The sequence below is a fragment of the Ranitomeya imitator genome, chromosome 3 (genome assembly GCF_032444005.1).
Source record: "Ranitomeya imitator isolate aRanImi1 chromosome 3, aRanImi1.pri, whole genome shotgun sequence".
NCBI classification, from domain to species: domain Eukaryota; kingdom Metazoa; phylum Chordata; class Amphibia; order Anura; family Dendrobatidae; genus Ranitomeya; species Ranitomeya imitator.
The window spans coordinates 261,171,680-261,184,774 of NC_091284.1; the positions used below are offsets into that span (position 1 = coordinate 261,171,680).

General features: G+C 43.6%; 1 protein-coding gene across 5 annotated transcripts in view; it reads right to left on the minus strand.

The window, feature by feature from the left end:
- Positions 1–3,242: 3,242 nt before the first annotated feature.
- Positions 3,243–13,095, minus strand: part of KLHL12 (kelch like family member 12) — an 84,187-nt gene continuing 74,334 nt past the window's right edge. For all 5 annotated transcript variants that reach the window (XM_069756413.1, XM_069756415.1, XM_069756414.1 and 2 more), the window contains 5 exons: positions 8,355–8,550; positions 8,040–8,198; positions 7,863–7,961; positions 7,598–7,784; positions 3,243–3,674 (listed from right to left, as the gene is read on the minus strand). In XM_069756413.1, coding sequence (XP_069612514.1) covers positions 3,548–3,674; positions 7,598–7,784; positions 7,863–7,961; positions 8,040–8,198; positions 8,355–8,550 — 768 coding nt within the window. In that variant the 3' untranslated portion in view covers positions 3,243–3,547. The remainder of the gene's footprint in view (positions 3,675–7,597; positions 7,785–7,862; positions 7,962–8,039; positions 8,199–8,354; positions 8,551–13,095) is intronic.

The window sequence follows — 13,095 nt, forward strand, 5'->3', positions numbered from 1 at the left end:
TACGTTTGCACTTTTAGGGTATGTGCACACGTTAAGTATCTGCAGAAGAAATTTTTGCATCATTTCTGCATATCTTGGCAAGAAAAATGCTGTGCAAAATATGAATGTTTTGCCGCAGATATTTCCTCACTTGTAAGGGTCTGCGCACACGGTCAGTAATCGGCAGCGCTTTGGACGCAGCACATATCCGCTCCATCCAAAGCGCTGCCGGCTTTTGAACACAGGTGATTCCGTATGTGTTCACTCAACCGTGCGGAATCACCACACCCAATACATTGGACGGGTGATATTTATCTTGTTGAGACTGAGCGTTTCTGCAATATAGACATGCTGTGGTCTAGAAAGACACGCTGCACGTCCGTCTCCGCAGGTGATCCGCGGGCATTGGTGCACGCATAGTGGGCATGGGGTTTCTTGAAATCCCATCCACTATGCTGTAACATCTGGACGCTGCGGATGTACGCAGCATCCAACCCGCAGCGTTTACTGACTGTGGGAACATACCCTTAGGGTACGGTCTCACAGTGGCACTTTGGTTGCTACGACGGCACGATCCGTGACATTCCAGCGATATACTTACGATCTCGCTGTGTCTGACACGCTCCTGCGATCAGGGACCCCGCTGAGAATCGTACGTCGTAGCAGATCGTTTGAAACTTTCTTATGTCGTCAAGTGTTCCGCTGTGGCGGCATGATCGCATTGTGTAACAAAGGTGTGCACGATATTGTATACGATGTAATGGGTGGAGGAGCTTGATACGTAGGAGCGCCAAATTCTCCACCTCCTGTGTGCTGATTGGGCGGTACAATACTGTGCGCTCATTCGACAGACGTGGTACTATTGTTCTCAGCCGATAAAACCGCAGCTCTCGAGCGCTGTATTCTTTTGAAAGCTGAGGTGGCGTCGGGAACAATAGCGCTCAGGTGACAATTTTTCCAACCAATGCGCGCACAGTAACCAATGACCAATCAGCACATTACAGGTGTAGTTAGCTAGCAGCACAACACGCCCCTCGTGAACAACATCACGCATAGATTATGCAAAATGTGCTCTGAATTGTGAGAGCACCTCCTGTGTGACATGCCCGTACGACTGTCCCGTACGACTTCAACATTGCAAATACGTCATGAAATTATCGCTCCAGCGCCGTGCATTGCGAAGTGTGACCGCAGTCTATGACGCTGGAGCGATAATAGAGCGACGCTGGAGCGTCACGGATCGTGCCGTCGTAGCGACCAAAGTGCCACTGAGACGGTACCCTAAGTGTGGGTGAAATCTACAAACAAAATTGACATACCTGTAATTTAAATCTGCTGCAGATATGCAGGGAAAAGATAAGAGACTTCAGGAATCTCATTCACTTTGCTTGTACCAGGAAATTCTTCAGGTTTTGTGACAAAACTGGAGAAAAAAATTGTGACAAAAATGCAATGTTTGCACACATCCTCAGACAACATTGGGTCTGTGCACATATTGCCTTTTTGTTGCTTTTTTCTGAGACCTGAGAAGGCCGATGTACTTGGAAATTAATGGCATAATGACTGTATAATCCTTTTGGAAAGCTTAAACTCTCCGTCTTCCCATCTAGCCTGATTGACAGCTCCTAAGTGTCTCTCCTGCTGAGTTCTCACACAGCTTAGTAGAAGCAGCAGCTTTCAGTCAGGATGAGTCGGTGTAGACTGAATAGAGTTGGACTTGCGAGCTCTCTCTGCAAATTAGCTCATAAAATGATCATTTTAATATCGGGATTATATAGCCATTTTGACTGAGATTTTCAAAGAAAGTAGAGCAGCCTCTCAGGTCCAACAAGTCTATTTTATCACATATACAGCTTGTATTTGAAAATGTGACAGACTGGCTTTAATGCTACAGTAATATTTGCGCGAATGCACTATAGCTTTAAAAATGCGATATGACTTGTCTAGAATCAGCAAGAAGTTGGTATATTTCAGGAAAAAAAGGAAATTTCACTATAAATAAGTGTAGAGTAGTACACATGTCATCATGTTGCAGCTGAAGACGACCTGGTTTTGCTTATGCAGTGTCAGTGCTGGTTTTGATGTTCTTTACTAGTGATGAGCGAGTGTACTCGTTGCTCGGGTGACCTCCGAGTATGTGTTGGTGTTCGGAGATAACGTTTTCATCGCCTCAGCTGAATGATTTACAGCTATTAGCCAGGCTGAGTACATGTGGGGGTTGCCTGGTTGCTAGGGAATCCTCACATGTAATCAAGCTGTCTAGTAGCTGTAAATCATTCAGCTGAGGCGATGAAAACTTAATCTCCGAACACTAACAAATACTCGGAGATCACCCGAGCAGCGAGTATACTCGCTCATCACTATTCTTTACTAATTGGGCATAATATAGAGCTGCGGAAAGACACCCCTAGAGAATCCTGCCTTTACACCCCCCCCTAGAGAATTCTGCCTTTACACCCCCCTAGAGAATTCTGCCTTTACACCCCCCTAGAGAATCCTGCCTTTACACCCCCCCCTAGAGAATTCTGCCTTAACACCCCCCTAGAGAATCCTGGTTTACACCCCCCTAGAGAATCCTGCCTTTACACCCCCCAGAGAATCCTGCTTTTACACCCCCCTAGAGAATCCTTCCTTTACACCCCCCCCCCCAGAGAATCCTGCCTCTTGGTAAAGACCATAAAACAAGCACTAAATAAAAAAGGACAGTATTTGTGACACCGTATTGTGGATTTTAAAAATAACGAAGTACATAAATATCCCAGAAATTCCCACATCTGCACCAGTATCAGACCACTTTCACACTTGCGTTTTTCAGCTTCCGTCACAATCCGTCGTTTTTTGAGAATGCAGGATCCTGCAAAAAAATTTGCAGGATCCTGCATTTTCCCATAGACTTGTATTAGCGACGGATTGTGACGGATGGCCATCCGTCGCATCAGTCGTGCACTGGATGCGTCGTGTTTTGGCGGACCGACGGCACGAAAAAACGTTCAATGTAACGTTTTTTCGTACGTCGGATCCGCCATTTCCTACCGCGCATGCGTGGCCGGAGCTCCGCCCCCTCCTTTCCAGGACTTTACAATGGGCAGCAGATGTGTTGAAAAACTGCATCCGCTACCCACGTTGTGCCAAATTTTCACAACGTGCGTTGGTACGTTGCGCTGACGCTTAGTGGTGGACCCGTACCGACGCAAGTGTGAAAGTAGCCTTACAGGCGGAGACGAGGGCATTCCTGTACTAATACAACAATAAACAAGTCATCCTTTGGTATTTACAATGTATGCTTTAATTAAGTGCATATTCGTGCATGTGTCAGGTGGCACTGCCTTGGCACAGGGTAGTACTAGTTGGAACTTATCACAGCCACACCTGTACTGCGTCTGTGGCACTACGATGAGGCACCTTTTGTTTCACAGTTTCGAAAGATCTTCATCTCGGAAAGTCTCATTAAGCTCCAGTGGTTGGCAGGATGTATATTTTACAGATTTTACGCAAGGTCTATATTCACGTTTTTCCACATAGTAAAGACTAGCAGGATAATCTAGCTCCAGTATTGCATTCTCGGTCGTCATTTTTCCCGAAGTACACAGACTCCAGCATCACAGCGCTGAGTGGCCATGGAGGTAACAACATCCCAGCTGTCCAGGACGGGGTCGTAGCATTCAACACTGTTTAGTAGTGAATTACCATCGTACCTAAAACCAAAAAGAATTAAGAGTTAATACCGAGGTCAGAAATCGTAGCTGACGAAAGGTGCCGCAAGCTGGCTGCAGGATTAATCAAGCGGGACGTGCCGACCTATTATTTTCCTTTATGGCGGCACAAATATCTAGTAGTTGTTTTCAAATGTAACTGCTTCCAGGCCAAGTGTTTTTTTGTTTTGCGCTTTTATTTCTTCTGACCCTCCTTTCAAGAGCTATAACTTTATTACTCTGCCAAAATAGCTCTATGAGGGCTTGCTTTCTGTGGGACCAGTTGAAGTTTTGAGTAACACGGATATTGTTGTCTATAGTATAAGTGATCAGACGATCGCAAGCTCAAGTCTCCTAAGTACAATGAAAAGTTTTTAAAAAATGCTATGAAAAAAAACAAAGTTCAAATCACCTTCCCACCCCCTCATTAAAAATAAGTGATGATAATATTTAAAAATAAAAAAATACCGTACATAAGTGCTATAGCCGCATTTAGAAAAGTCCGATCTAGTAAAACATAAAAATAATTGATCGGTACACCCTGTAAATGGAAAAAAAAATAAAAAAAATGCCAAAATTAAGGTTTTTTTTAGTCACTACAGTACCACAAAATGCTGTAACAAGTGATCAAAATGTAATTTCTATCTCAAAATGGGATAATAAAAATGTTGTCTCGCCCCAACAACAATAAGCCGTCACACAGCTCCATTGACCGAAAAATGAAAACGTTACGAATCTCAGAAAATGGCGGCTCAATGAAAACATTTTTTTTAAAAAAAACTTCTGTGTTTTGCACCACTAAAATAATTTAAAAAACTAGACATTTTTGTATTGCTGTAACCATACCAATGGGCAGAATCATATCGCGATGTCATCTCTACCACACAATGTACACCATAAATTCACAGAAAACAACGTCAGAATTGTGTTTTTTCCCCACAATTTAACTTTTTTTCCCCTTCTATATGGTAAAATGAATGGTGTCATTCAAAAGTAGAACTTGTCTTGCAAAAAACAAGCCCTCATCGTTTTATGTGGACAGAAAAATAAAAAAAAGCTGTGGCTCTGGGAAGAAAGGGAGGAAAAAATGAAAACGGAAATTGGCCACGTCGTGAGGGGGTTAGTATTCAGTTTTAGGGAGGGAAAGGCATTAACCAAAAATCAGCAATTCCAAAGTTTTTTGCTTTACAGCACAACTACCATGGGGGTTAAGTAATTTTATATTTTCATAGAACAAACTTTTATAGGTAGCAAAATTCTAAATATGTTTTTTTTTTTTTTTTAAATATTCATCTTTATTTTTTTTAGTTAAGTCTTGAACCTTCGATCGTTTGATCAATTGTATTATGTACTGAAGTACTGCATAGTAATAGTAAAATTACCATTCTCCTATGAAGCCCAGGGCTTCATAGAAACAAGATGGCGGCTATGGAGGCCTTTAGTAGACTCCCGGTTATCATGGCAAACCATCAGCTCCCTGCAATCGTGCCAGTTTATAAAGGGCGACAACAGCATTTAAATGGTTAAGCAGCAGTGATTGGAGCTAGCTTATCCAACCCGGTATGGGATAGGCTCAACTCCTGGCTCCGTTCAACACACCCACACGTGACCTATAACATATCAGTACCCCCTACGTCAGGTATGGGTTATAGAGGTTAGTCTCCAGAGGGTCTTACTCAGCCATACATAACATAGGTGATAACTTCTAAGGGTATGTTCACACGTTCAGGATTTCCATCCTTTTTTTTTCAGGACAGTTTTTTTAAAAAACTGCAGCTCTTGGCAGAAAACGCAGGTCCTTTTTTTGTCCTTTTTTGATGCGTTTTTGATGCGTTTTTTGATGCGTTTTTTTATCCTTTTTTTACTGTGTGTTTCCTAGGAAGCTTTTTAGGGCTAAAATGGCTGAAAATACCCTAACCCTACCCCTACCCCTAACCCTACCCCTACCCCTAACCCTACCCCTAACCCTAACCCTATTCTAACCTTAGTGAAAAAAAAAAAAAAAAAAAAAATTCTTAATTTTTTTATTGTCCCTACCAATGGGGGTGACAAAGTGGGGGGGGTGTCATTTACTATTTTTTTATTTTGATCACTGAGATAGGTTATATCTCAGTGATCAAAATGCACTTTGGAGCGAATCTGCCGGCCGGCAGATTCGGCGGGCGCACTGCGCATGCGCCCGCCATTTTGCAAGATGGCGGCGCCCAGGGAGAAGACGGCCGGACGGACACCGGGACGCCGGGTAAGTATAAGGGGGGGAGATTAGGGCACGGGGGGGGCATCGGAGCACTGGGGGGGGGGGCATCGGAGCACGGGGGGGGGGGCATCGGAGCACGGGGGGGTGGCATCGGAGCACGGGGGGGCGGGATCGGAGCACGGGGGGGCAGCCACACTCCGCCCACGCACTTCCGCCCGCTCCCCGCACTTCCTGCTGCAGCGGTTCTGCACATCAAATCGCAGTAAAACCCGCAGATATATTTTTGATCTGCGGGTTTTACTGCGATTTTGACCTCACAATGGAGGTCTATGGGTGCAGAACCGCTGCGGTTCAGGAAGAAGAATTGACATGCTCCTTCTTTTTTCCGGGAGCTATTCAGCGCGGCTTTTTTTTTTACAATTTCCGGACCATGTGCACAGTGTGTCCTGTTTTCCATAGGGTACAGTGTACTGTACCCTGCATGGAAAACAGCTGCGGAACCGCAGCGGCAAAACCGCCGCGGTTCCGCGGTAAAAAACGCACTGTGTGAACATGGCCTAACTCAGTAGTGGTCCAACCAGTGAGACCCCATCAGTCACCAAAGCAAGGTAATAGAGCGGCAGTGTACATACTCTACCTTTGGGCCATTCATTCTATACTGGACTACAGGAGAAAGCGACCACTGTACTCCGCTTACTCCAGCAGTCTCATAGAGAATGAATGAAGCGGAGGTACAGCAGACAGTGGACAGAAGTGTCCAGTGGTCAGACCTCCACCGATCTACAAGTTATCACCCATCTATAGTATCTAGTAACTGGAATACCCTTAAAACAGTTATCCATTTACAAAAATAAATTAAAAAAACAAACATTTTCTTATACTCCATACATATTTGATAGATTTGGTGCTTGTCAATTCAGGCAAAAAAGTTAGTCATCTTTCCCCAACTGCACCCCCATCATTACAGCTGTTCACTAAAGATTGTTATTCCAAAAGGAGTGAAGGCCTTAAATTCCAATGTTTTTGGCTATGATTTATCAAGATTGTCATAGAATTTTACCCACACTGGCATCATTTATAGTGGATCTACGGAGCCTCACTCATGCAATTTTATTTGATTTTTTTATGAACAAGAGTGTAGGTACTGGAGAAAAAATACCAAGGTTTTAAATCTTTTTATAAAGTCAGTTAAGCTCCACGCCATGACTAGATTAGGCCCTCAATAACAAGATCCTAGAAATCCCTGTTTAAATACAGTCTGTCAGCAGGTTCTTGCTGCTTACCGTAATCCGAAAGCAGCAGTATATAGGAGCAGAGATCCTGAATCAAGGGATGTATCACTTGCTGGGCTGTGTTTTGCAGTTTCAATACAATCAGTGTTTTATCAGGAAATTTTCACTGCAGGACTGGACTCTCATGCACGGCAGGCCAGCTAATTGGTGTAACCCCACGCCCAACATTGATTGTCACAGGAAACTGCCAATCAGGGCTGTGGGCGGGGTTATACACAGCTTAGCATTATGAGCACCGCTTTATCTACAACAGATAAAACAAGGATTCTAGCAAAACAGCATCAAGCAGCCCAGTAAGTGACACATCGCTGAAATCAGGCTCTCTTGCCCTACGTTATGCTGATCTCAGATTACATAACAAAAACCTCCTGACGGATTCCCTTTAAGCTGAAATGACCTCAAAGAAATGTTTTCTGTTCACAAGTCAATGTACATACCCAGCTATGGCATATAGTCTACCACGTAAAACTGTGGCTCCAACATAACAGCGTGGTGTAGTCATGCTAGTCATTGTTGTCCACGAGTCTGTACGGATATTGTAGGCTTCCACAGATGACAAATGAGCAGTGCCATCAAAACCGCCAACTACGTAGATGTGATCATTCAAAAGTGCCACCCCAGCACCTGCAATTACAGAACAAACAATGGTACATATCCTTGAGGAGCTACAGAAAAACAAAAGACACAAGTGGTCTTATTTACCTGACCGTTTAGTAGCCATGGGCGTCACGTGGCTCCAGTGCCCGGTGTGAGGATCATATCTTTCTACAGAACTCAAGATGTTTAAACCATCATAACCACCTGAAAGTCACATGCAAAGTGAAATCTTGGAAAACCAGTGCCCAGCCATGCAAATCGGGCGCCTCTACCCTCACTCACCTAGACAATAAATAACCCCATTGGCAACCACAAGGCCGGCTCCTTCACGTGCAGTCTGCATATCACCAAGCATGCTCCACTGGTCAATGTTCGGGTCATAGCGCTCCATACTGGTGTGCCGACGACTTCCATCAAATCCACCAGAGACATAAATCATATCTAAGAAAATATAAATCAATGTTAAACGTTTCAATCATTCACAATAAAAACACCTAGAGATACCAAGGTCCAGCGCTCATGGCACCATGCCCAAACCCATGCCAATAAATGATCATTGTTTTCTAAGATTGCCACAGTATTTCACGATTCCAGTACCTCCTAATGTAGTGGCTCCAGCAAGGCCTCGCCTTACATTCATGGGGGCCACAGAGTACCACACGCCATCCTCTTCTGCGGTGTAATCCAAGCACTCCACGGAGCTGAGGCGGGAACGGCCATCGTATCCTCCAATAACGTAGACACGGTCCCCAAGTGATACTGTCGCTACATAGCGGCGCTTGCGAGTAATACTCTATAGAGCAGAGATAATAAGAGCAGTAAGTACGACATTATCAGTCACCCTTCAGAGGTACATATCGATTTTGGTGACCAAACTTACTAACAGTTAATGTGTATTGGTTAGATAAAGTCCCTCAAAACATCTTTTATGAAAAAAAATATTTATCAAAGACGTTGCAAATATGTAGAGGTTTAGAAAATTTGGCAGAAATTGTTTACTAGGTTTAATTTGAGTTTCTTGTTTTTTAGAGCATGTGATTTTCTGCCTCTTCCCTTACATGAATTTTCAGGGTGTGATACAGGTTGGCTCGGGATAATGTAAGATATGACATTGTACCCTTCTCTTTTTTAATATTTTCAATGAAAAGTAAGGTCAAACAGTTATTATACATCAAAGTAACAGTACAAACTTTTGAATAAAATGATGGAAAACAGAACAATAAGGGGAGCTGTCAGAAGGGAGAAAAGGTGGTGGGATGGGGAGGAGGATAGATGCCCGAGGGAGAGTCGAGTTCTATTTATTGGATGAAATTGTCTTTATTGTCTGTACAAGTCCCCTATGAAATGTAAAGTGCTGCAGACTATATTGGCATTATAGAATTAAAAATTATGATATTTATAAAGGGGAATCGGAGTTAGTAGAAGTCTGCAGAGGTAGGAGTGGTGTGGTAAAGGGAATATGGCTGCTGTATTCTGCCTAGGATAATCAATTTATGTACCTTATCTCTAAGTATAGCTGTTAGATGATCACATATGAAGAAATTAGCCATGAAGGAGTACATAGCTAGAACATGGAAGAAGGTGCTTCTGGTCAGATGAGACCAAGGTAGAACTTTTTAGGGTAAATGCAAAACACTATGTGTGGCGGATGCATATCACCCTGAAAAACACCACCCCCACCTTCAAACATGGTGGTGACAGCATCATGCTGTGGGAATGCTTTTCTTGAGCAGGGACATGTAAACTGGTGAGAGTTAATGGGAAAAGATGAATGGCGCTAAATACAGCACACTCCTGTAAAAACCTGCTGAAGGCTGCAAAAACTTGAGACTGGAGCGTAGATTCACCTTTCAGTAGGACAATGACCCTAAACGTACTGCCAGAGCTAACAATCAAATGGTTTAGTTCAAACCATGTTCCTATATTTCAATGGCCCAGTTACAGTCCAGACTTAAATCCCTTTGGGAATCTGTGTAAGACTTGAAAATTAGTGTTCACAGATGCTCCCCCCCCCATCCAATCTCATCGAGTTAGACGCGGTTGCAAAGAGGAATGGGCAAAAATGTCAGCCTCTAGATGTGCAAAGCTGGTAGAGACATAACCCAAAAGACTTGCAGCAGTAACTGCAGAGAAAGTTGGTCCTACAAAGTATTGACTCATGGGGGCTGAATACAAATGGACATCACAATTTTAAGACTTCTATTTGTAAAATATTTAAAAAACCATGTATAATTTCCTTTAAACATTAAGCAAATTGTCTCTTCAGAGAGGAAGAGGATTAGAACTCTAGTGCCACCTATTGGAAGAAGCAATCCTAACAGCCAATGTCGACCCTTTAAATTTGCATATTTCCCAGAGGAGCATTGCGGCTTTAAGTCTCCTCACCTTGACATGCTTATCATGTCACTCTCCGCAAGTAGAAACTATACTTCTTGGATCCCTTTAAACATTACAAATACTTGCTACTTTGTGTTGGCATATCCCAATAAAATACATTTAGGTTTGTGGGAGTAACGTGAAAAAGTGTGGAAAAGTTCACAGGGTATGAATACTTTTTCAAGGCACTGTATCAATCTACTCTCCCGGCTCTATAACATGGTGCCTGCAGGTCTCCTTGCATTTTCATGGTGACAGGATCCCTTTAAATAGCTCAGAATACTTGATCTCACTTGCCGTGCCAACCAGCTCTGTTCACTTTATGGTCTATTACACGTGGTGTCAGCATTGTCTAAGGTTTGCCTCCATACTGCCATTGGAGAGAAGCAGTTGTTCATGAATAGCACAGAGATGGAGCGAGGTTACACTGATGGACAGGTCTGGTCACATGCTGCTCCAACAGCAGCGGGAAGCTTGCAAAAGCAATTACAGGAAGGAATCTACAGTGGCTTGTGTAAGTATTCATCTCCCTTGGCTTTTTACCGATTTTCTTACATTACAACTTGTTTTAAATACTTTTGTAATCCGATTTGTGTGTTATGCTTCTGCACTAAATAGTTTAAGTTGGTGACGAGAAGTGAGAAAAATATAGGAATCAATTAAATTTAAAGGATCAAATAACTAAAAATTGGCATGTGCATATGTATTCACCCCTTTTCCTATGAAACCCCTAGAAATTTCGGATGCAAGCAATTACCTTCATAAGTCACATGCTTAGTGAAAGGAAGTCCACATGTGTGCAATCGAAGTGTCACAAGGTCTGTCAGTATATACCCACCTTTTCTGAAAGGCTACAGAGGCTGCAACACCATTAAAGGGAACCTGTCACCCCAAAATGGAAGTTGAGCTAAGCCCACCGGCATCAGCGGCTTATCTACAGCATTCTGTAATGCTGTAGATAAGCCCCCGATGTAACCTGAAAGATCAGAAAAAAAGGTTAGATTATACTCACCCAGGGGCGGTCCTGCTGCGATGGGCGTCGCGGTCCGGGGCCTCCCATCTTTTTACGATCACGTCCTCCTCTTGTCTTTACGCTGCGGTTCTGGCACAGGCGTACTTTGTGTGCCCTGTTGAGGGCAGAGCCAAGTACTGTAGTGCGCAGGTGTCGGGAAAGGTTAGAGAGGCCCGGCGCCTGCGCACTGCAGTACTTTGCTCTGCCCTCAACAGGGCACACAAAGTACGCCTGCGCCGGAGCAGGATGGCAAGAAGAGGACGTCATCCTATGAAGATGGGAGGCCCCAGGCCAGACCGCGACACCCATCAGACCGCAGCGGAACCGCCCCTGGGGGAGTATAATCTAACATCTTTTTCTCATCTTTCAGGATACATCGGGGGCTTATCTACAGCATTTCAAAATGCTGTAGATAAGCCACTGATGCCGGTGGGCTTAGCTCAACTTCCATTTTGGGGGTGACAGGTTCCCTTTAAGCAAGAGGCACCACTAACCAGATAACACCATGAAGAACAAGGAGATCTCCAAACACGTGAGGGACAAAGTCAGGGTTGGGTTATAAAAAATATCCCAATCTCTGATGAGCCCCTGGAGCACCATCAAATCCATTATCATCAAATGGAAAGAACATGGTAGCGCAACAAACCTGCCAATAGAGGGCCGCCCACCAAAACTCTCAGCCCAGGCAAGGAGGGTATGAATCAGAGAGGCAGCACAAAGACCAAAAGATAACCCTGAAGTAGCTGCAGAGTTCCCAAGCAGACACTGGAGTATCTGTTCATGGAAGAAATGAGGAATCCAGCTCAACGAGGTAGTGAAAAAAACTTTTCTTTATTCACTGGAAAATATATTCAGTGGAGGATGAAAACATCAGCAGTTACAAAAGATAAAAAGTGATATTGCTTTTTATCTTTTGTAACTGCTGATGTTTTCATCCTCCACTGAATATATTTTCAAGTGAATAAAGAAAGAAGTTTTTTTCACTACCTCGTTGAGCTGGATTCCTCATTTCTTCTTTGATTTCCTACGCCCTGACACAGCGGTTCCATGCTCCGAGTCTCCAAGGATGTCGATCATGGTGAGCTGGACTTTGTTCGATGTTGAGTATCTGTTCATACCACCACAATAGGCCGTACACTCCATAGAAGTGGCCTTTATGGAAAAAGTGGGCAGAAAAAGCCTTTCTTACACAAAAAAAATTGTAAGGCTCATTTTGAGTCTGCCAAAAGACATGTGGGAAACTCCGCAAGTGTATGGGGGAATGTGCTGTGGGAAGAGCAGACCAAAATTTAACTTATTAGCCACATAGGTAAATGCTGTGTCAAACGCCAAACCATCACCCCAAGAACACCATCCCCACAGTGAAAGATGGTGGTGGCAGCATCATGCTGTGGGGATGCTTATCAGCAGCATGGACAGTGAAAATGATCCAAGTCGAGGGGAAGATGGGTGGGGCAAAATGCAGGAATATTCTTGAGTAAATCCTCCAACAAGACAATAACCCAAAGCACACTGCTGAAGCAATACTCGAGTGGTTTAAGGGGAAACGTGTAAATGTTCTGAAGTGACCTAGTCAAAGCCCGGACCTTAATCCAATTGAGAATCTGTTGTCAGACTTGAATATTGCTGTTCACCAGAGGAAGCCATCTAACTTGAAGGAGCTGGAGCAGTTTTGCCATGAGGAATGCGCAAGATGTAGAAAGCTCAGAGACTTATCAAAAGGAACATGCAGGTGCTGCAAAAGGAGGCTCTACAAAGTACCGACTTTAGGGAGGGTGAATAGTTATGAAGTGAAATTCCAGCAAGAATGTCAAGAGGGTGAATACCTTTGCAAGCCACTGTACAATAATAGTGTAATATATTAGTAAATGCTACAAAATCACATTCCTAATAAATTTGTTAAATGAAAGGAAGTGACCAACCCTTTAATAAATTAAATATATAAAAATA